The sequence below is a fragment of the Sus scrofa genome, chromosome 4 (assembly GCF_000003025.6).
Source record: "Sus scrofa isolate TJ Tabasco breed Duroc chromosome 4, Sscrofa11.1, whole genome shotgun sequence".
In the NCBI taxonomy this organism is placed as follows: Eukaryota; Metazoa; Chordata; class Mammalia; order Artiodactyla; family Suidae; genus Sus; species Sus scrofa.
This window is the reverse complement of record NC_010446.5, coordinates 124,062,964-124,084,258: the sequence shown is the minus strand read 5'-3', so window position 1 is coordinate 124,084,258 and position 21,295 is coordinate 124,062,964. Positions and strand designations below refer to the sequence as shown.

The 21,295-nt window shown below is 35.4% G+C and overlaps 1 protein-coding gene across 7 annotated transcripts in view; it reads left to right on the top strand.

Moving 5' to 3' along the window:
• MTF2 (metal response element binding transcription factor 2) overlaps positions 1–21,295 on the top strand; it is a 72,855-nt gene that overhangs the window by 40,182 nt on the left and 11,378 nt on the right. For 3 of the 7 annotated variants that reach the window (XM_005663669.3, XM_021090203.1, XM_021090206.1), the window contains 9 exons: positions 4,862–4,878; positions 4,959–5,060; positions 5,196–5,277; positions 9,841–9,936; positions 10,171–10,271; positions 10,660–10,808; positions 12,938–13,033; positions 14,851–14,919; positions 15,747–15,870. In XM_005663669.3, the coding sequence (XP_005663726.1) occupies positions 9,861–9,936; positions 10,171–10,271; positions 10,660–10,808; positions 12,938–13,033; positions 14,851–14,919; positions 15,747–15,870 (615 nt within the window). In that variant the 5' untranslated portion in view covers positions 4,862–4,878; positions 4,959–5,060; positions 5,196–5,277; positions 9,841–9,860. Of the gene's footprint in view, positions 1–4,861; positions 5,061–5,195; positions 5,278–9,840; positions 9,937–10,170; positions 10,272–10,659; positions 10,809–12,937; positions 13,034–14,850; positions 14,920–15,746; positions 15,871–21,295 lie in introns of all 7 variants that reach the window. The other 4 variants (XM_003481511.4, XM_021090204.1, XM_021090205.1 and 1 more) reach the window with 2 other exon arrangements.

The following is a 21,295-nucleotide window of genomic DNA, read 5'->3' as shown; positions in this document are numbered from 1 at the left end:
ACCTAGAAGTACTATTTTCCCAGTCAAATAATCTGTTTATCAAGATAGTTTTACAGTATATTAAGTGGGGAAAATATTTCCAACATGTATAATAACAAACTATTACTACCCGTAATATATAAGATGCTCTTGAAAGTCATTATGGAAAGGGTTAACATTTCGGTTTAAAAAATAGGCAAAGAACATTAACTGCAGTTTCTAGAATACGTACAAATTGTTAACAAACATTAAAAAAAGCTCCTCAATAATAGAAATATAGGTAGAAATTTGTGCGTGTGTGTTGTCAGCAAAAGGATAATGCTCCTTGTGGATAAAGTGTGGGCCGTCAAGTACTACTCTGATAGTGTCAGAGTGTTAATTGCTACCATTTTTGAGGTTCACTTGACAGTAATATATATCACATTAAAATATATACATAGTATGGGTTTGGAGGAAACAACATTTAAATGAAACAGTACTCTTCATGAGATGATAATTGAAACTGTTGGTGAATATCTGATGGTTGATCATACTTTGTCTACTTTTGTATGTATTTGTAATTTTCTATAATAAAAAGGAAAAATGTGCATATTATTAGATAGGATAACTATTCTTCATTAATTTATCCTATATGGTGTTTGGAGCAATTTAAAAATAAAACATAAAAAGAGTTCTGGTGTGGCTCAGCAGGTTAAGAACCCAACTAAGATTGATGAGGATGTGGGTTTGAACCTTGGCCTCAGTGGGTTAAGGGTCTGGCATTGCTGCAAGCTGTGGTTTAGGTTGCAGATGTGGCTCAGATCCCATGTTGCTATAGCTGTGGCACAGGCCAGAAACTGTAACTCCGATTTGACCCCTAGTCTGGGAACTTGCATATGCCATGTGCCACAGCCACAGGTATATGCAGGTTCCCAGACTAGGGGTCAAATGGATCTGAGCCACATCTGCAATAATTTTTTTAAAAAAGTAAAAGGATGGGAGTTCCCGGTGTGGCTCAGCAGATTACGAACCTGGCTAGTATCCATGAGAATGTGGGTTCTATCCACAGCCTCGCTCAGTGGGTTAAGGATCCAGAATTGTCGTGAGCTGCAGCATAGGTCAGGGATGCGGTTTGGATCCCATGTTGCTGTGGCTGTGGTGTAGGCTGGAAGCTGCAGCTCCAGTTCAACCCCTAGCCTGGGAATGGCCCTAAAAAGACAGACAAAAAAAAAAAAAAAGTAAAAGGATGAACTTTTTATATTGCTTGTAATAGTAAAACATTGGAAACATCTAAAATGTTCCTTACTTGGTTAATAATTGGAAAGTAACTTAACAGCTGATAGAAAGATTATCTTTCTTTACATTTATACAGATGGACATTGCATTGTCTAAGATACATTGTTATGTGAGGAAAGCTATAGAGCCTTAAATATATTCCACTTTATTAAAACATATATTGATTTATATCTACATATGTAGTATATGCATAAGAAAAATCAGGAGATTAACAGTTTTCTTTTGTGGGAGGATGTAAGGTGGGGGATTTTCACTTTTGAATATACATTTCTTTGTTATTTGTTTAACCACCTGCATGTTTACTTTTGTAATCAGAAAGGAAATAATACATGGCAATTTATATTTGTTTATTTAGAGTGTGGCTTTTATAATGTGATCCAAGGGTCCTTTCATGGGGTCTGCAAGGTCAAAACTCTTTTTCATGGTAACACTAAGGTGTTATTTGCTTTTTCCACTGTGTTAACATTTGTATGAGGGCGTAAAAACAATGTTTGGTCACACTGCTGTGTGCCTTAGCATGAAACAAGGCATCAAACTGTAGTAGTATTATTTGTTTTTATTTTTTTTTTTTGCTTTTTTATCTTTTTAGGGCTGCACTCGAGGAATTTGGAGGTTCCTAGGCTAGGAAGACGAAGCAGAGCTGCATAGCTGCTGGCCTGTGCCATAGCTGCTGGCCTGTGCCACAGCCACAGCAACACTGGATCCTTAATCCACTGAGCGAGGCCAGGGATCAAACCTGCATCCTCGTGGATGCTAGTCAGGTTCATTAACTGCTGAGCCAATGGAGGAACTCCAATATTCTTCATTTTTGACTACTCATGGTAAAACGAAATGCACACACAGAAAACTATTTCACTTAACATTATTAATGAAACAATTAAAAAATTATTTTCACTAAATCTTGAGTTTAGGTTTTTAAGTGTAATGAAATAGGAAGTATATATAAGGCATTTATGCTAAACTAGTAGCTTTTCCATGGGTCCCTGTTTTTATTTGAATTGGTGATATGGTAGATAAGTAATATAGTAGATATTTTCTTGAAGTGACACAACTTCACTTGTATTGCCATTTTTCTTTATTTATTTCGGTGGCTTAGAGCTACTGTCTGATGTCATTATTTAAATACAGTTTTGTTCCCACCACCTGCTATTGTCAAATATATTACATTCCTATAGATTAACAGGTCTAACAATATGATCATAAACATATTGTTTCATATACTTCCTTAGAGGAAGTAAGCGTTTATATTGTCTTTTGTAATTACTTAATTACCTTTTTTCCAGTGTTCTTTGTTTTTTTATTGTGTGTATACCTGTGTGTGTGTTTGAATTTCTACTTGATTTCAACCTTCCTTTATATTTTGTTAAGTAGCTCTGCTAGCAACAAATTCTCTCAGTCGTTGTTTATCTGGGAATATCTTTGTTCCACCTTCATTTTTGAGAGGTCGTTTTGCTGGATATAAGATTCTTGATTGACATTTTTTTTTTCTTTCAGCACTTTGAATGTCATCTCACTGCCTTTTGGCCTTCATTGTTTCTGATGAGAAGTTAATATTACTGAGATTTCCTTGCATGTGATGAGTTACTTTTCTTGTTGCTTTCAAGATTTTCTCTTTGGCTTTAGCCTTTTCACTGTGGTATATCTGAATGTAGATCTCTTTGCATTTATCCTACTTGGAGTTTGTTTAGCCTCTTGGATTTATAGATTGATGTTCTTTTAGCAAAGATGGGAAGATATTAGTAATTACTCCTTGGAATATTTTGAAAATGCAGTGTATCTTTCAAACTGAAACTCTATACCTCTTAAACACTAACTTCCTACATCTCCCTCTTTCCAGACTCTGGCAACCACCATTCTACTTTCTGTCTCTATCAATTTGACTACTTTAATTACCTCATGTAAATGGAATTATACAATATTTGTCCTTTTTGTCTGGTTTATTTTGCTTTAGCATAATGTCTTCCAGGTTCATACATGTTGTAGTTTGTGACAGAATTTCCCAGAATTTGTGTATTTCTAGGTATTGAAAATTGGTATTCCCAATTAGAAACATTTTTATTTTCCCCCACTTGTTTTGTTTTTACTTTTATGCTGCTTTTGAACTCTCATCTATCTAGTTTTATATATTATTGTATGTTTAATTAGTAAAACAAATCTAAATTGAGAAAATGAAACCAAATAAATACTGCTTTATTACCTTTAAGGAAGTTGATAGTGGTATGTAATAACTAACATGAAAGTTACAGTTAATTCTGGAGTATGTAATTTTGGGGGGTATTTGCTTAAAAATGTAAATATTACAATTGGCTTCTCATTTGAGTATGATTTTGTGAAATTGGTGGTCTCAACTTTTTTTTTTTTAAACTCCCAGTCTGCATTTTTGAGGGAGTGTGACATATTCCCATCAATAAGTGAGGATTTATTCAGTAGTGATTCCTGAAGGAGGTCACGACAACACTTCCAGTGAGTTGAATATACCCAGTTACCCATAGTCACTGGTTGGTGTGTTTTAACTACTTGTGGCATAATCTTCTTTTCTCTTTTTTTCCTCTTTAGAGCTGCACTATGGCATATGGGAGTTCCCAGGCTAAAGGTCAAATTGGAGCTACAGCTGCCTGCCTATACCATAGCCACAGCAACACGGGATCCGAGCTGCATCTCGAATCATTGGATTCATTTCTGCTGTGCCACAATGGGAACTCCCTGGCATAATCTTTTAAAAAAAATTTTTATTGAAGTATAGGGAGTTCCCCTGTGGCTTAGCAGGTTACTAAACTGACTAGTATCCATGAGAATTTGGGTTCAATCCCTAGCCTCGCTCAGTGGGTTAAGGATCTGGCATTGCCGCGAGCTGTGATGTAGTTTGCAGATGTGGCTCGGATCTGGCGTTGCTGTGGCTGTGGTGTAGGCACGTAGCTGCAGCTCTGATTTGACCCCTAGCCTGGGAACTTCCATATGCTGCAGGTGTGGCCCTAAAGAGAAAAAAGAAATTATTGAAGTATAGTTGATTTACCGTGTTTTAGATGTCCAGTAGAATGATTCAGTTTTATACACACACATTTGTATATATATTTGTTTCCAGATTCTTTTCCATTATAGGTTGTTACAAGATAGAATATAGTTACCTGCGCAATACAGTAGGTCCTTGTTGTTTATCCATTTTATATATAGTAGTGTGTATCTGTTGTCGTAATCATTTTTATTCTTTATCAAGTACTTATGAAATTATGCCATGCAACTTCTTTTAGTTTAAACCCAACTGTGAGATTTAAGGCATCCTTTGGTCATGACCATGGCCTCCCCACTTAAAACTTAAAGGTATCATTTTGGTGGTAGCTGCGCTGGATATATTACCTTGCAGTGGTTGCTTGATCCTGACCCCACTTAGGGCTAACAATGAATGAATATTGAGAACTGCTACCATTTTGTTTTAAACGTCTTTGTTTCTGGAGTTTTTGTGATGTGAGGTACTTGTTACTTTTTTTCCCCTAAATTTAAGATTTTTAATAAAGAAAAATTTTTGATTAATACATGAAATACATTATTGATATAAAATAACCTCTATAAGGAAATTAGTCTCATATATGGCTTTTTATTTCTTAAACAGAGACTCTACAGGGGCAGGTAATTCACTGGTCCACAAGCGGTCTCCTTTACGCCGAAACCAAAAGACCCCAGCATCCTTGACCAAGCTGTCTTTACAGGATGGACATAAAGTCAAAAAGCCAGCATGTAAATTTGAAGAGGGTCAGGATGTCCTAGCTAGATGGTCAGATGGCTTGTTTTATCTTGGAACTATCAAAAAGGCAAGTTCCTTAATGTATCTTTTTTTTTTTTTTTTTTTTTTTTGCAGTTAACTTTTAATAATCTTGAATTTAAATTTAAATTTTAGTTTTTTTGCTTTTAAAAGAAATCTTCATAAGTTTCCCTCTGTTTTTCAGATAAACATATTGAAACAGAGCTGCTTCATCATATTTGAAGACAGTTCTAAATCCTGGGTTCTCTGGAAGGACATTCAAACAGGCAGGTGCTACTATTTCTCTTGGACATGATTTTCACTAAAACTGTATTTTCTTCAGCTTGTCATTTTCTAGTGTTGTCTGTTTAGTACAGTGTATTAGGATAACTCAGAATCAGTTTTGAGGAGAGGCTAAATCAGTATTCTTCATAGTCTTCAAAGAGTTATAATCTGTATTATAAACCATAAGAACAAGAATTACTGGTAGATTAGAGGGCAGATGTATACATTCTGATGCACATGTATAAATTCTTGTTAGGACCTTTCTAAGAACTTTGAAAAAAAATTTTTAGCTACTAAAACAAGTAACACTTTGGACTTCATCTTAACTGTTACTTTCCTCTATTAGTCTAAAGTGGTATAGGGAGCTAATGTATATAGAACATACTATTTGCCAGATGTTTTGGGGAATTAGGACTTATTAAATAGGTTTAGAGTACTAGAAATATTCATTAATAATAGTGGTTTAAAATTATTGCTTAATTACTCTTTTATGTTTAGATGGGAAAACGAGGTTATATTTAGGTGCAAGTAAAAATGAATACAAGTATGTTGTGGTTTGGTTTAGGTATGTTTCTTGTAATGCTTTTTATTTTTGCAAACTGTAATTGCTGAATGCCCTTTGAATCTGCTAAATAAAAGTGTTTTTTTCAGGTATCTTTCATGGAGAGTGCTTTATATATTTAAAAATTATGAATATTAATAAGTATTCACAATCTGAGTATTTTAACAGCATGCTAAAAACCCCACTTTTGGTATTCCCCCTTTTTTTTTTTTTTTTTTTTTTTGTCTTTTTGCCATTTCTTGGGCCGATCCCACGGCATATGGAGGTTCCCAGGCTAGGGGTTGAATCGGAGCTGTAGCTGCCAGCCTACGCCAGAGCCACAGCGACGCGGGATCCGAGCCGCGTCTGCAACCTACACCACAGCTCACGGCAACGCCGGATCGTTAACCCACTGAGCAAGGGCAGGGATCGAACCCGCCACCTCATTGTTCCTAGTCGGATTCGTTAACCACTGCGCCACGACGGGAACTCCTGGTATTCCTTTTAATGGGTTAATGGGCCTGCACTAAGGTGTTTTTATATTTCCTCTTGTAGAAAGGAGAGATAAATTCTTTAAAGTATCTATCGGTTGGGTTTTGTTTTTTTTTGTTTGTTTGTTTTTTTGTTTTTTGTTTTTTTTGCCTCTTCTAGAGCCATACCCACAGCATATGGAGGTTCCCAGGCTAGGGGTTGAATCGATGCTGTAGCCGCTGGCCTACGCCAGAGCCACAGCAACGCAGGATGTGAGCCACGTCTGCAACCTACACCACAGCTCATAGCAACTCGGGATCCTTAACCCACTGAGCAAGGCCAGGGAGCGAACCCGAAACCTCATGATTCCAGTGGGATTCATTAGCCACTGAGCCACGATGGGAACTCCCAGTTGGGTTTTTAATTCGAATCCCAGTGTGGCTTTTTGGTAGGTTATAGCTGTGTTCTATTTCTTGATTTCACTCTTACTTTTTCTTAGAGAATGAAAAAGTTTTGGTATAAAGGAATTGGCATGTTCTAATTGCCGTCTTTATACATGTCACTCAGGGATTAGGTGGAGAACTCAATAGCTGTTACTCTAGTAATATGTCTTAAAAGTGTTTATAGTTCTTGAGGCTGATCAATTTAAAGGACTAAATTTATGTTTTGAATCTCAAATTGAAGGATCTGTGAGAAAAGGAATAGGAGGTCTCCAGCAGTAGTGATATTGAACAGATCTTATTCCCCTGTACACAGAACTATCCCTTTTCCTTAATTTGTAAATATGTGTCTCTGGTGGAGCTGAGCCATGTTATACTGCTTCTCTTCCTCTTCTGTTAGCTATGTGTTCCTTTCAGCATTTCAACTGTTTGGTGGTTTCTGTAGTTAAATAGAGGTTTGTCTGTTTTTCTGTCTTCTTCCCTCCCTCCCTTCCAGAAAGGAAAAAGAAAGCCAGTAGTACATAGAGATAGAAAGTGAGGGGGTCTTGTCCAACTTGTGTCCTATCCAGTATATCAGTTCAGTGGTCTGTATTGTTCTTGCCTCACTGGCTCCTTTTACTGTCCTTAGAATTAGATAGAATAGCCCCTTGGCCATTTCACTCTTTGTAACTCGCAGGAAATAGCACACTTGTGACTTGGAGTTTGTGTAGAACAGACAAGTGCATTGCATTGTGGCAGGTTTCAGTGCATGGTGTAGTTTTAGTAGTTTTCTTCCTGTAAGGAACCTGCTAATAGTTACATACCAGAATAACTTAATTAATTTCACTCATCTAATAAGATTCTTTTTAAAAGTTTACATGAATGGCAACAATTTATAGGCATATTAGTAGACAAAGAAGTGTGCATTGCAGCAGGGAGATATCATGTTAAAGCTGTTAAATAAATTTATAAAAAGATTTTAATCTTAATACCTAATACTGTTATGGTTTCTGTGAAAATGATACACTGCTGGTGGCAGTGTATTTAAATATTTATTTCAGGTATTACTTTGACAGTTGCACTAAATGCATAAAAATTTATATGCTTTCATTATACAGCAGACTCATTTGTAGCAGTTTATTCCAATAAATCATAAATAAAATGTATAAAAATTTACTGTAGTTTATTTTAACAGCAAAAAATTTGGCATATCTAAGATAGAAATGGCTTTATAGTCATTTGGATTTAGAGTAAGGGAGACTATAGAAAGCTGCTAAGCTACAAAGAAAGTTTTTTTAAACTTGATGGTCAAAAACTCATATTGGATTTATAAGTAAAGGCAATTCTCTGCTTCCTCAGGATTGTTTCCTGAAGGAATACATGTTGTTTGTTGACTCTACACCCTCTTTTCTGAGGAACTGCCTTCCCCCACACCATTCCATATGTTTAAGTGGGAGTCACTTCAGGCACTTACCCCAGCTTGGGGCTATTGGCCCTTTTCTAGGATGTTGGAGATTTGGACTGAGAGGGTCTAGGCTCAGTCTGGTTACTCTCCTGATTGGAGCCATAAACTGAGAAACTAGGGGATGCTATATCCAGCCAAGTGAACAAAGCCTGGGAGAGAAGAGAAGAGAGAACAAGAAACAAAGCAAAAAAGGAAAAATGCAAAAAACAAGAAAAAAAAATATGGTAGCCTGCATATCTAAGAATAGAGGTGTAGTAAATCAAATTTGGTTCTTTCCACCGGATAGACTATTATACAGGTATTAGAAGTTAATAGTTTTTGAAAACTATAGTGTGAAATGCTTTTGATGGAAAAAAAATTTTTTTTTTCTTGTTAGCTTTTTAGGACTACATCTGAGGCATATGAAAGTTCCAGGCTAGGGGCTGAATCTGAGCTGTAGCCACTAGCCTACACCACAGCCACAGTGAACATGGGATCTGAGCCGCGTCTGTGACGAACACCGCAGCTCATGGCAGCACTGGATCCTTCACCCACTGAATGAGGACAGGGATGGAACCTGCATCCTCATGGATCCTAGTCGGGTTTGTTACTCCCTTGATGGAAGAAATATTGCATAGTATTAATGGAAGGAAACATCTCACAATGGAGAGACTATGGATACTGGTGCATCTGAATTTGAATCTTAACCTTGATATTCTGTGACTGAGGGTCCTTGGGTTAGTTACTTTTATTTTTCTGAGCCTTAATTCTTCTCTATAAACGGGATATTTATCTAATAAGTTGGAGAGTTAAAATAATATGTATCAAGAGCGTAACAATGCTTGGTTCACAGCACAGAATTTAAATTTTTACTGTTGATATGTGAATAAAGCATGTGTGTTAGTATTTTAACTATAAAATTGAAATTGATAAGAGAATATTGGAAATAATTGTGTTAGAGTGATAAAATTATATTCTAAATTTTGCAGAATAAAATTGTTTTTAGAATAGAAATATTTAAAGAAGAAACAACCTAACCTATTCAGGTAAAAAATGTAATTAGTAACTGTGGAACCTCTAACTTTTGTTACAGTGGGATTTGGTTTAGGGTCTGTTACTGGACATCATATATCCAGGTTTCTGAAGCAAGAGTTCAAATAATTGATGTTCAACCTTTTTTACAATTAGTAAATAAGAAATGTTTTGCATCGAGAGAGAAAGGAGTCATTGATAGATCTTCCTTGCCTCTTTTCTTTAGTCTCATGATGTTAGGCGGTGTAGGGTGAGTGAATACATGTACATGGGTATGTGTGTGTGATCTGAAGAGTAGTTCTGTTCACCAGTATCCCCTTTGCTCACCCCCCAGGAGAGTGGGAATATTGGAAGTGAGTGGTAGGGGATCCTGCCTGAGAGCAGTTTAAATTACGTCCTCTCCCAAAAAACAGATTCAATCACGAATGTAGATAGTAGGCATCTTAAGTTAAAGGTGGGAAGAACACATATCGGGAGCAGAGAGATAGTATTTTGTATACAGTACTTTGCCTTGAGAAGATACCCTTATGATCTAGTGAACAGACATTGCTAGCATTGGCTACTTACAGACTCAAAAAAGTAGTTTTGTTATATGGAACAATTCTGTCTTTTTAATGGATGTTGACTGTCTTTTTAATGTATATTTAAAATATTTTAGGAGCCACTGGAAGTGGGGAAATGGTCTGTACAATATGTCAAGAAGAATATTCAGAAGCTCCCAATGAAATGGTTATATGTGATAAGTGTGGCCAAGGTAAATGTTAATTGCTTTTAATCTTGTGGAAAAGTTTTGTTATATACCTAACACCTCTGTTAGAGATGAATGATTAAAAATTCTTTACATTGTAACTTAAAGCTGTCATGATAAGTTTGTTCGTCATTGTAAATATGTTAATGTAGGAAAAGAATATTAAAATGGCTTCTTAAAATTATGTTGCAGTATTTATTAATAAAATAGAATTTGCTTTATGCTTTTTTTGATATTAAGGATATCATCAGTTGTGTCACACACCTCATATTGATTCCAGTGTGATTGATTCAGATGAAAAATGGCTCTGTCGACAGTGTGTTTTTGCAACAACAACAAAGGTATCTTTTAAGTGTTTTGGGCTAATGCCCTAAATGGAATTTGTAAGGCACTATCAACGTAATGATTGTGTACGTTGAAAGTTTATTTGAGTGAAATGAGCAATCAGTGCTGGGTAGAAAGAGGTGCTGCTTATTGTTTGACTAATGAAGCTTAAGTGACTTGCAGCTATTCTTGCACTTATTTTATGATAGTGATCTTGGTATTGGGGCAGTAGTTTGAAAGAAAAGACAACAAAATAGAGGTTATTATTGGTCAAACAGTTTGTGATATGGTAAGAAATTTAGAGTGGAAAATTCTTGAGAAGTTTCAGAAGTGTTTGAAGATTGTAGAATTGTATTTAAAATTTTATCCTTCACTCTTTTAAATAACTTTTTCCCTCTAATATAGAGGGGTGGTGCACTTAAGAAAGGACCAAATGCCAAAGCATTGCAAGTCATGAAGCAGACATTACCCTATAGTGTGGCAGATCTTGAATGGGATGCAGGTCATAAAACCAATGTCCAGCAATGTTACTGCTATTGTGGAGGCCCTGGAGAGTAAGTAAATACACTTATTTGATGCCCTTAGATTAATTTTTAATTGCTTACATTGTCTGGTTTATTTTTGCTACTGATTGTGGTGGGTGAGTGATAGTGAATTGTAAATGCATGAAAGTATCAATAAAGAGAATGGGAGGGATTAGAAGCTGTAGTTTTATTCATCTTTATCATTGAATGTTTGCTAAATAAGAGTTCTAAGAATGTTTAGAAATTTACTTTTTTTAAAAATTTGAAAAAAAATTTTTTTTGACTGCACCCATGGCGTTTGGAATTTCCTGGGTTAGGGATTGAATTTGAGTGGCAACGCTGGATCCTTTAACCCACTGTGCCAGACTGGGGATCGAATGCACGCCTCCACAGCGACCCAACCCACTGCAGTCTGATTCTTAACCTCCTGTGCTGCAACAGGAACTCCTTAGAAACTGATCGTTAACTTCTTTTTTTTTTTTTAAAATGATTTTTATTTTTTCCATCATAGCTGGTTTACAGTGTGCTGTCAATTTTCTACTGAATAGCAAGGTGACCCAGTCACACATACATATATACATTCTTTTTCTCACATTATCATGATCCATCATAAGTGACTAGACATAGTTCCTGTTGCTATACAGCAGGATCTCATTGTTTATCCTATAAACTTACTTTTGAAATAGAGTGTCATGATTAGAAAATGCAGTGTTTCTACTAGACTGACAGTGTATAATGAAGCTATTAGAGTTCTGGATATTATGTTTTTGTTGCAAAGAAAGTTTGTATTACCTCTCTTTGGTCATCCTATCATGTTCTTTTGGCTCAGTTTGGGTTTGTAGGTGGTTAAATAAAATCTTTAGTTCTTTTTTTCATACAAGTTGATATTAAGTCAAATTGTGCATCATGTATTTGTACTACATTTTTTAAAATGTTAGTGAATAACTTTACATTTAACTCTATTTAAATTGTAGTTATTGGTTCTTGAATCTTCCTTATCAGACTCCGCGCTTCTCTTAAGACAGGGGGCTGTCTAGGAGAATGCTGGGACATATAAGGTATTCAGTGATGAAAACATGAATAAATGAATATATAAATGAATGAATTTTTAGTTCTTCATTCTACCTTGTCTCTGATCTTATGGAATTTTTATTTGTGGTTTAACCTTTCTATAGCATTTCTCAGTTTTTGGTCACCTGTAGATTAAAGAAGCATTCTGTCTGGTTTCTTTAAGTCACTTATAAAAGATACAGTGAACCTAGATATTGATCTTTTTCCTTTTTTCACTTATACTTAGCATTTTAATTTATAGGCATTATTTTATGAAACAGATTGCTCATTGTTCTTTACCATAACTACATGAACTATTTGATATTGCTAGCACTTTAACTTTAGCACCTAACAGAGTACCTGGAACATAGTATTTGTTGTCTTGATGAATCAAAGACCTTAGTAGTAGTTGTTTTGGCTTTGCCTGTATATGGCTTAAAATTAATGTGGGGCTCACTTATTGAGCAAAAGAATTATTTGAATAAAAGGTGTTTTTGGGGTGGCAAATAAGGTATTAATATATTAAAACCACGTACTAACTTAAAAGATAGGATATCCTTAGCTGAAGATTCAGTTTTAGGCATCTTGAACTATCTGAAAGAGAAAGTCTGTCACAAAGCCTTTATACCTGGTAGAATCTTAGATTGGATTTATAGTTATGTTAACCAAATTTATTAAATTGCTATACTCCTTTTCATTATAATGAGCAAGAATAATAGAAACACAGTGAAGGCATAAAGTTGCCTATGATCCTTTGTTTTATGGGACAAATAGCTCTATACATCAGAGACCACTGAGGCAATCAATGTGAAAAAAAATCCCATGCTTGACAAAGATCTTTTACTAGTGTAGGAACCAGGCACTTGTTGACTAGAAATAATAGATGTACTTTTCAAGAGCTTATAAATTCTCATGAATAAAAGAGAGGAGGGATGAAATGGTCAATATTAATAACCTTTTGAGGGAGAAAAAATATGACAATAAATATACCAGAAATGTGTTACTGTAATTATAACTATATTCTGCATGTCACTTTTGTCAATTTTTTTTTTTTTTAAATACTTTACCTCTTAAAGGTAGTAATTTTAATCTTAAATTTTTCCTTCTAGCTGGTATTTAAAGATGCTGCAATGCTGCAAATGTAAGCAGTGGTTTCATGAAGCTTGTGTGCAATGTCTTCAAAAGCCAATGCTATTTGGAGACAGGTGAGAAGAGCATTTGAGCTTTATCGATTTTTTTTTTTTTTTTTTTTTAGCTTTTAAAAAATTGTGGTAGGAGTTCCCATCATGGTGCAGTGGTTAACGAATCCGACTAGGAACAATGAGGTTGTGGGTTCGGTCCCTGGCCTTGCTCAGTGGGTTAAGGATCCGGCATTGCTGTGAGCTGTGGTATAGGTCGCAGACGCGGCTCGGATCCCGCGTTGCTGTGGCTCTGGCATAGGCTGGCAGCTACAGCTCCGATTCGACCCCTAGCCTGGGAACCTCCATATGCCGTGGAAGCGGCCCAAGAAATGGCAAAAAGACAAAAAAAAAAAAAATATTGTGGTATGTTTGCATTTTCACATTTCTCAAAGTTTTAATAGTGATTTGTAAAGGTTCATCTTAGAAGTAAAATATGGAATAATACACGTATGGAGTTCCTGTGTGGCTCAGTGGATTAAGGATCTGGTGGTATTACTGCAAGTGGCTTGAGTTGCTGCTGTGGCGTGGGTTCACTTCCTGGCCTGGGAACTTTCACCTGCTATGAGTGCAGACAAAAAAAATAAATAAGTACTGAATAATATACTTAAATTATACATAATTTTTAAAAAACATAATTTTTGTGTTTTTGGGTATTGTTACAGAAAACTTAAGTATTTGATCAGTGATTATACTTGCTCCTACTGCCCCGCAGTACTCTGAAGTATTCTCATTGGTACTTTCTCTTAAAAAATCTTAAAGGAATCCTGTGACAGAAAATTGGAAAAGGCCACAAAATGTTGATGCACACAATTTATACCTTAGGTCTAAAGTATTTCTAGAGGTTGATCTGATGTTTTTTGGATTAGAAGAATGTGAAATAGAGTTCTAGGAAGAAAACCTGCAGAGAGAGCACTAAATATGACATCAAAAACCTTGGGTTTTATTTTTATTATTTTGTCTTTTTATGCCTGCATATGAAAGTTCCTGTGCTAGAGGTCAAATCAACAATATCAAATCTGGGTTGCATCCAGTTTGCAGCAATACTGGATCCTTGACCCACTGTGTGAAGCCAGGGATCGAACTCGCATCCTCATGGACACTGTGTTGGGTTCTTAACCCATTGAGCCACAATGAGAACTCCAGACCCTGGGTTTTAAATCTTAGCTTATGTCACTTATTATCTTTCTGACCTTAGGAAGGTCAGTTTGTCTCCTCTGGGCTTATTTTACCAGATTATTCTGAGCAATGAACGTGGAAACAGCCATTGCAGTTCTTAGTCCACACATGCCACTTGCAAACTCTTCCTGTGCAGAAATCTGTGTGAACTCTGAAAGTCTTTAATGGTTAAAAAATAGTGCTTCTTCCCCTCCCAGATACAAACTATTTAATTATTTGTCATTACTGGGAAAGAAATTCTTTAAATGATAGTGTCATGATTGAGATTATATTTTGACTTTGTATGTCAGCCCTTATGTCAATTGTAGGGTACGCATTTGCTGAATATTTTAATTAAATGATTATATGTACTCTTTTTTTTTTTTTTTTTTTTTTTTTTTTGCTTTTTAGGTGGCCCTGCAGCATATGGAGGTTCCCAGGCTAGAGGTCAAATCGGAGCTGTAGCCACTGGCCTACACCACAGCCACAGCAATCCCATATCCGAGCTACATCTGTGACCTACACCACAGCTCACAGCAACGCCAGATCTTAACCCGCTGAGCAAGGCCAGGGATCAAATCTGCGTCCTCATAGATCCTAGGCAGATTTGTTTCCGCTGAGCCAGGACGGGAACTCCAGTTCACATGTAGTCTTGATTATTCATTGTGTACTTTTCTTTTCTTTAGGTTTTATACATTTATTTGCTCTGTCTGCAGTTCGGGACCAGAATACCTCAAACGTCTACCATTACAGTGGTAAGTACCGACATTTCTATTAGGAACAAAAAGAGCCATATTTTATGAAACTTTCTGTATACATTTACATGGCTTAAATAAAGATTTGTCCTTTTTTATGCCTGGCTTTCTTTCTTTCCCTGTATTTATCCTCAAGCCTAATGTCTTCCCCAAGGATATCTAGTTTTATTGCTAAAGTAATAAGGTCAGTCAGTTTCTAATGGCATAAAATGTCACTTTCAAATTTTTTAGATCTTGAAAATTCTTACTCAAATTTCTAGTCCTTTTGGGTCTTCAGAATAGCATACAGTAGAAGAGAGAAAATGTCTTATAATGCAAAAAAATTTTCTGCCTCAGTTAAGTAATGCTGGGTATGGGAAGTAAAATGAATAAAATTTTGGAGATTTACTGAAAATGTGTATGGTACATACTTAGACATTTTTGTTAAATGTTTTACATATTTTAGGAAAAGATAAGATTTAACTTCTGAATCAGATAAAAAAGTCTGTTAAAGTATGATCCACTTTGTAGCTTATATATAGTAGTGAAAACACGAAATTTTAGGTTATAAGTTATTTTTTCTTAAAGTCAGATATTCTTTAAGTGCATTTTAAGAAATCAGATATCTTTTAATTTTTAGTTAGTATTCAGGTTAAGTTAAATGTTAATGTTTTTCATATGTAATGATTTATTGTGCATATGACTTATGATATTAACGCTCTGTTTGCCTGAATACTTCACTTTGGATTTTTTTAATTGCTGGGTTTGTGAAAATACTGTGTAATTTTTAAACAGTAACAAAAAACATTGCTTTTGTATATTTTGATTTTTTTTTTTTTGGATTCCAGGGTAGATATAGCACACCTATGCCTTTACAACCTAAGTGTTATTCACAAGAAGAAATACTTTGATTCTGAACTTGAGCTTATGACATACATTAATGAAAACTGGGATAGATTGCACCCTGGAGAGGTAGGTAGTTTTAGAGCTAACTTCATTAGCTACTTGATGTCTTTTTTGGTTTTTTTGTGTTTCTTAAAAGCTACTAAGACACTTATGTAAGCCATACATCTAAAGTAGCGTTTTACTTTTAGTTAGGGAGAAATAATTTTGGTAAGGCTGTCAGGATCAGCCCTCATTTCCTGTTGACTGTTGACTTGAGGGGGGAAAAAATGTAGAAGGAAGTAATGTACTGGATTTTTCCATTTTCTGAAGTGAAAAATCACTATAGTTAAAGATAGAAGGGAGGGAAGTTCCTGTTGTGGTGCAGCAGAAATGAATCTGACTGGTAACCTTAAGGTTGCAGGTTTGACCCCTGCCTCGCTCAGTGGGTTAAGGATCCAGCGTTGCGGTGGTGTAGGGTGCAGATGTGGCTTGGATCCTGCATTGCTGTGCTGGTGGCTATAGCTCCGATTTGATCCCATATACCATGGGTACGGCCCTAAAAAGCAAAAAAAAAGGAAAAAAAAAATAGAAGGGAGGGTATCTTACTTATGATTTCTCTTTCTTTTTGTCTGAGTTTTCTATAAATTTAGAGATGTAACCAGCAGTCTTCTTTCCTCTCTTGTTGGTATTCCCTTATATATATCTTTGACTTTCAGAAATAGTGAGACCCAGAAGCAGAGTTAGAATAACAAGTTAAAGGGGTTACCTTGTGGCACAGTTGGTTAAGGATCTGGCTTTGTCACTTTATCCTGGTTAAGGATAAGGCTTAGGTTGCTGCTCTGGTGCAGGCGTGATCCCTGGCCTGGGAACTTCCACATTTTTGGGAGTATGGGTGTGGCCAAAAAAAGAAGAAGAATAAGTAGTTGGAGAGTTGAAGCTATCTGAGTTGAGTCGGAGATTACCACTCTCATTCTGGCATCTCGTTTTGCTTTTCATTTTGGGAAGTGTAACCACTTATGCTGGTTTACAGAGTCATTTTTTTTTTTTAAAGAGTATAAAAGTTAATGCATGTTCATTGAAGGTTTTGAATCTACAGAGTAGCACAAAAAAGAAACTAACTAGAATAACATTAATATTTACCTTATTTTTAGCACTTATTTAGAGTTATTAAAATACAAATATTGACTACTCTTAGGTTAACTAAAATATTTGTTTTATAATATGTGGAATTAGATGTGTGACTCTTAGTTATGTATTACTTTTCGAGGTAAATATTATGTAAACTGATGTGAAATTTAGGAAGGATTATTGAATTTGTAGCTCTTAGACATGAGGCAGTTTATGAGGTTTACATCAAATAAAATACCAAGGATTTTTTTTGTCGTCTTGGGGTTTTATGGGGCATCAGGGAGCACATAATGCCCATTTATTTAAAAGTTAGTAGTAGATTATTTGCATAAAATTAAAACAAATACCTTTGGAATATTTAGATTTTAAAATCAGTTGAGCTAAGATGTTTTGACTTTGAGTTAGAAATTGGAATATAATTCTCTTGTTAAGTTTTCTGCTAAAAGCTTCTTTTTTTTAGATGACATTTGAGAGCAAGTGAATGACTTGTACACTTGATAAATTTTAATAAACTGATTAATAATGGAAAAAAGAAGTATGCACCTGACTATTGTGTTCTTTATAGCCTTTTTAATTTTATTTATTTTATTTTTATTTTTTGTCTTATTAGGGCCACACCCACGGCATATGGCGGTTCCCAGGCTAGGGGTCGAATCGGAGCTGTAGCTGCCAGCCTATGCCGGGAGCCACAGCAACACCAGATCTGAGCCGTGTCTGCAGTCTACTATGCCACAGCTCACAGCAATGCTGGATCCTCAACCCACTGAGTGAGGCCAGGGATAGAACCCGCAACCTCATGGTTCCTATTTGAATTCGTTTCTGCTATGCCACGACAGGAACTCCATATAGTCATCTTAGTATTTAATGTTCTCATACATTTATTTGAAATTCTTTCTTTCTAGTTACGGTTCTTTCAGCACTTCATATGCAGATCATCTCTGTTCTTGTTAGTATACTTTATATTTTACATGATTTAATTCTGCACTGATTACTTCACATTGTCAGGGAACATGCATATAAAAACTAAAGTTGTTTTATGCTTAAAATGCTATCTTAAATATTTAGAGTTTATTAAAGAGGCTGAAAATAAAAATAATAGTCATAATTAGTCTTTTAAAGAAGTGAGTTCAGTTTATGAATTTCATGTATCTCAGTTCTCCTGAGCTTCTGATATATATCAGAAAAAGTTTTATTTCAGCAATAGATACATTTTTATCCTCTGTAACCAACGAGAGAATGTCTTAGAAGTAAGAGATTTCAGTTTCTTATTCTGTGTCAAAATAGAAAAGTGTACCTCTTTTTATTTAAAAATTAAGAAAAACGTGATTAATTTAACTTTACAACAGAAAAGTTTTCTGAAGATTATTTCCATTTTGAGGGTGGGCATCAAATTTATTATCAGAACAAGTGACTTCCCAATAACTTTTCATCGCTTTCTTTGCATTAAAAAAAAAATCAGAATTCTTAGCTTAGTTATCTCATCTTCAGAAGAGTTATTTACAGATGGAAGTCCAGGTTTTAATTCTCTATGTGAATATTTTACATCTTAATATTGTAGTTGTAATTGGCTTTTGAGTGAGATTTTAAAGATAAAGAGACTTAAAGTTTGTGTTAGTAATATTTCTTTGATTTTTATTTACTTTACTTTTAAATGTTTATAGTAATAGAAACAAAAATAATACAAAAAATGTATTATTCCAAATTATTAAGGTAGTAAATCTTGGTTAATTGAAATTGAGTTGCAAGTTGAATTTTGTCACTAACTCAAAATCAGGTTAACAAAATTTTCTTTTTGTTTATACTTGTATTCAAAATCTTCTTAAAAAGTAACATTAATTACAGTTGTCCCATGATACCCATGGGAGATTGATTCTAGACCCCCTTTGGATACCAAAATCTGAGAATACTCTAGTCCCTCACATAAAATGATGTGGTATAGTTGGCCCTTCATATCTGATTGATTTTTCACCATTGGAACCCATGGATACTGAAGGCCAACTGTATTTTCAAAACATGTGTGTTACTGTATGTACATTATAGGCATACCTCAGAGATAACAGGTTTTAGTTCCAGGCCACTACAAAAAGGCAAATCACAGTAAAGCGAATCAGGATTGTTTGATTTCCTGGTGCATATAAAAGTTACAATTGCACTACACCGTAGTCTGTTAAGTGTGCAATAGCATCATGTCAAAAAAAAAAAAAAAACCAATATACATACCTTAATTTGAATATAATGCTATTGCAAAAATGGTGCTGATAGACTCGCTTGAGGCAGGGTTGCCATGACCCTTTAGTTTGTAAAAAACACAGTATCTGTGACATGCAATCAAGTGAGGTTCGATGAAGGGAGGTATGCCTGTATTGATTGAGTTGGAATACTCAAGTTCATTTGAACATTGATTCTTGTAATTCATACTATAGATTATATGACAGAGACATTTTAGAGTGTGTTTGAGAGAGTCCAGTTGACTCTTGAAGAACATGGGGTTGGGGCACAAACCCTCTGCAGCTGAAAATGGTTATGTGACTAGAGCTGACCTGCCCTTCTGCAGTTCTTCACCCCAGATTCAACCAGCCACAGTGTACTACTGTAGTGTAGGTGTTTAGTGAAAAAAAGAGCTGTGCATGAGTGGACTCACGTAATTCAAACCCTTGTTGTTCAGGGGTCAACTATATATCCTTTCATTCCAAAAAGATGAAACATTAATGTACCATGTGTCTTGTTTTTAATTGATTATTTTCAGGATTGCTATGAAGAGAAGCTGAAACTTGTAGAACATATTAGAACATAGTGCTAACTTTATACCGTTTCTTTTTTTCTTTTTTTTTTGTCTTTTTTTTTGCTATTTCTTTGGGTTGCTCCCGCGGCATATGGAGGTTCCCAGGCTAGGGGTCGAATCGGAGCTGTAGCCGCCGGCCTACGCCAGAGCCACAGCGCAGGATCCGAGCCGCATCTGCAACCTATACCACAGCTCACAGCAGTGCTGGATCCTTAACCCACTGAGCAAGGGCAGGGATTGAACCCGAGACCTCATGGTTCCTAGTTGGATTCGTTAACCACTGCACCACGACGGGAACTCCTATACTGTTTCTTAAACATCTTAAACATCCTGTTTCTTTTTAAACATGTTTGAGATTTGGTGCCTTAAAGATTATCATATAGACTGAAGTATAGCTATTTGAGAAACTACCATGTTTTAAATCATTTTTGAGATAGTAAAAACATCTAACACTTGACACCCCAAATAAAAGTTAAGGTTTTTATATAGAAGAAGTATTTAGAATGAGTTTGTACTAGATTGCTCTTGGACATTACGATGAGATATTAGTAGGTTTTGGAATCTATCTATTATCATTTTCTTTGATTCCTAATACGATTTGAAATTTTAGTTCTGTGTGGACCACCCACTTTTCTGTTAACTGTGGTCTTAAATTTTAAGCACCCAAAGGTGGATAGAAGAGCAGTGTGTTGTGTGCCACCTCGCTTGAAGGATGCAGGGAGAAAAGCATAGATAAAACCCAAATGAAATACTATGCCAGAAACAGTGTTTTGGCCAGAGATAAATATAGTATAGTACAGGTGATATAATACTTTTAAGTGCAAATTACAAGGAATATGGTTAAAAGCATATGCTTGTGGCCCTTGAGTGTTATGTATTAGCATACGTATATATATATATATATATACATATATATATATATATGGTGGCAGACAAATTACTTAAGCTCTTTGGCATACTTAAGCCTAGGTGGCATGGAATTCAGTATTGGTAATTGAAGGATGTCTTTTATGGAAGGGAAGAGTTTTAACCACATAATAGTATGTATATCTTGTACAGAAATATGCAACCCTGAAAGTGAAAACATAGTGTGAGATTAGTGTCTATAGAGGGAGGAACAAAAATTATTATTTTCAAAGAATACATGTTTTATAAACATATTCAGATGGAAGAACTAGAATACAGTGCTCTTCTAATACAGATTATTTGGTTTACATTATGACATTTGCACTCTTAGTTTTCAAAATACAGAAAGGGAGCCCTGGACTGCATTATCCGAGTTGAAATAAACAGTCCTGTGCTGAATAATCCTGGAGTGCTGAAGGTACTTACAGATAAAATTTCTGGGAAATCATAGAGAATAAGTACCAAAAGAAATATAAGAGAGTTCATTGTGATTTTCAAAAGGAAAAAGGTGTGGATATGAGAAATTAGAAACTTTTGTGGTTGAATGTCAGCAAAATTGTAGAGCAGAGTTTTCATATAAAGATTTTAAAAGCAATAAAAAACACCACTAATTAATTAGAATAAGTCATGTTAAATACCCTGTGTTGTTTGTTTGTTTGGTTTTGGTATGATTAACAACACTGATGTCAGGTGGTA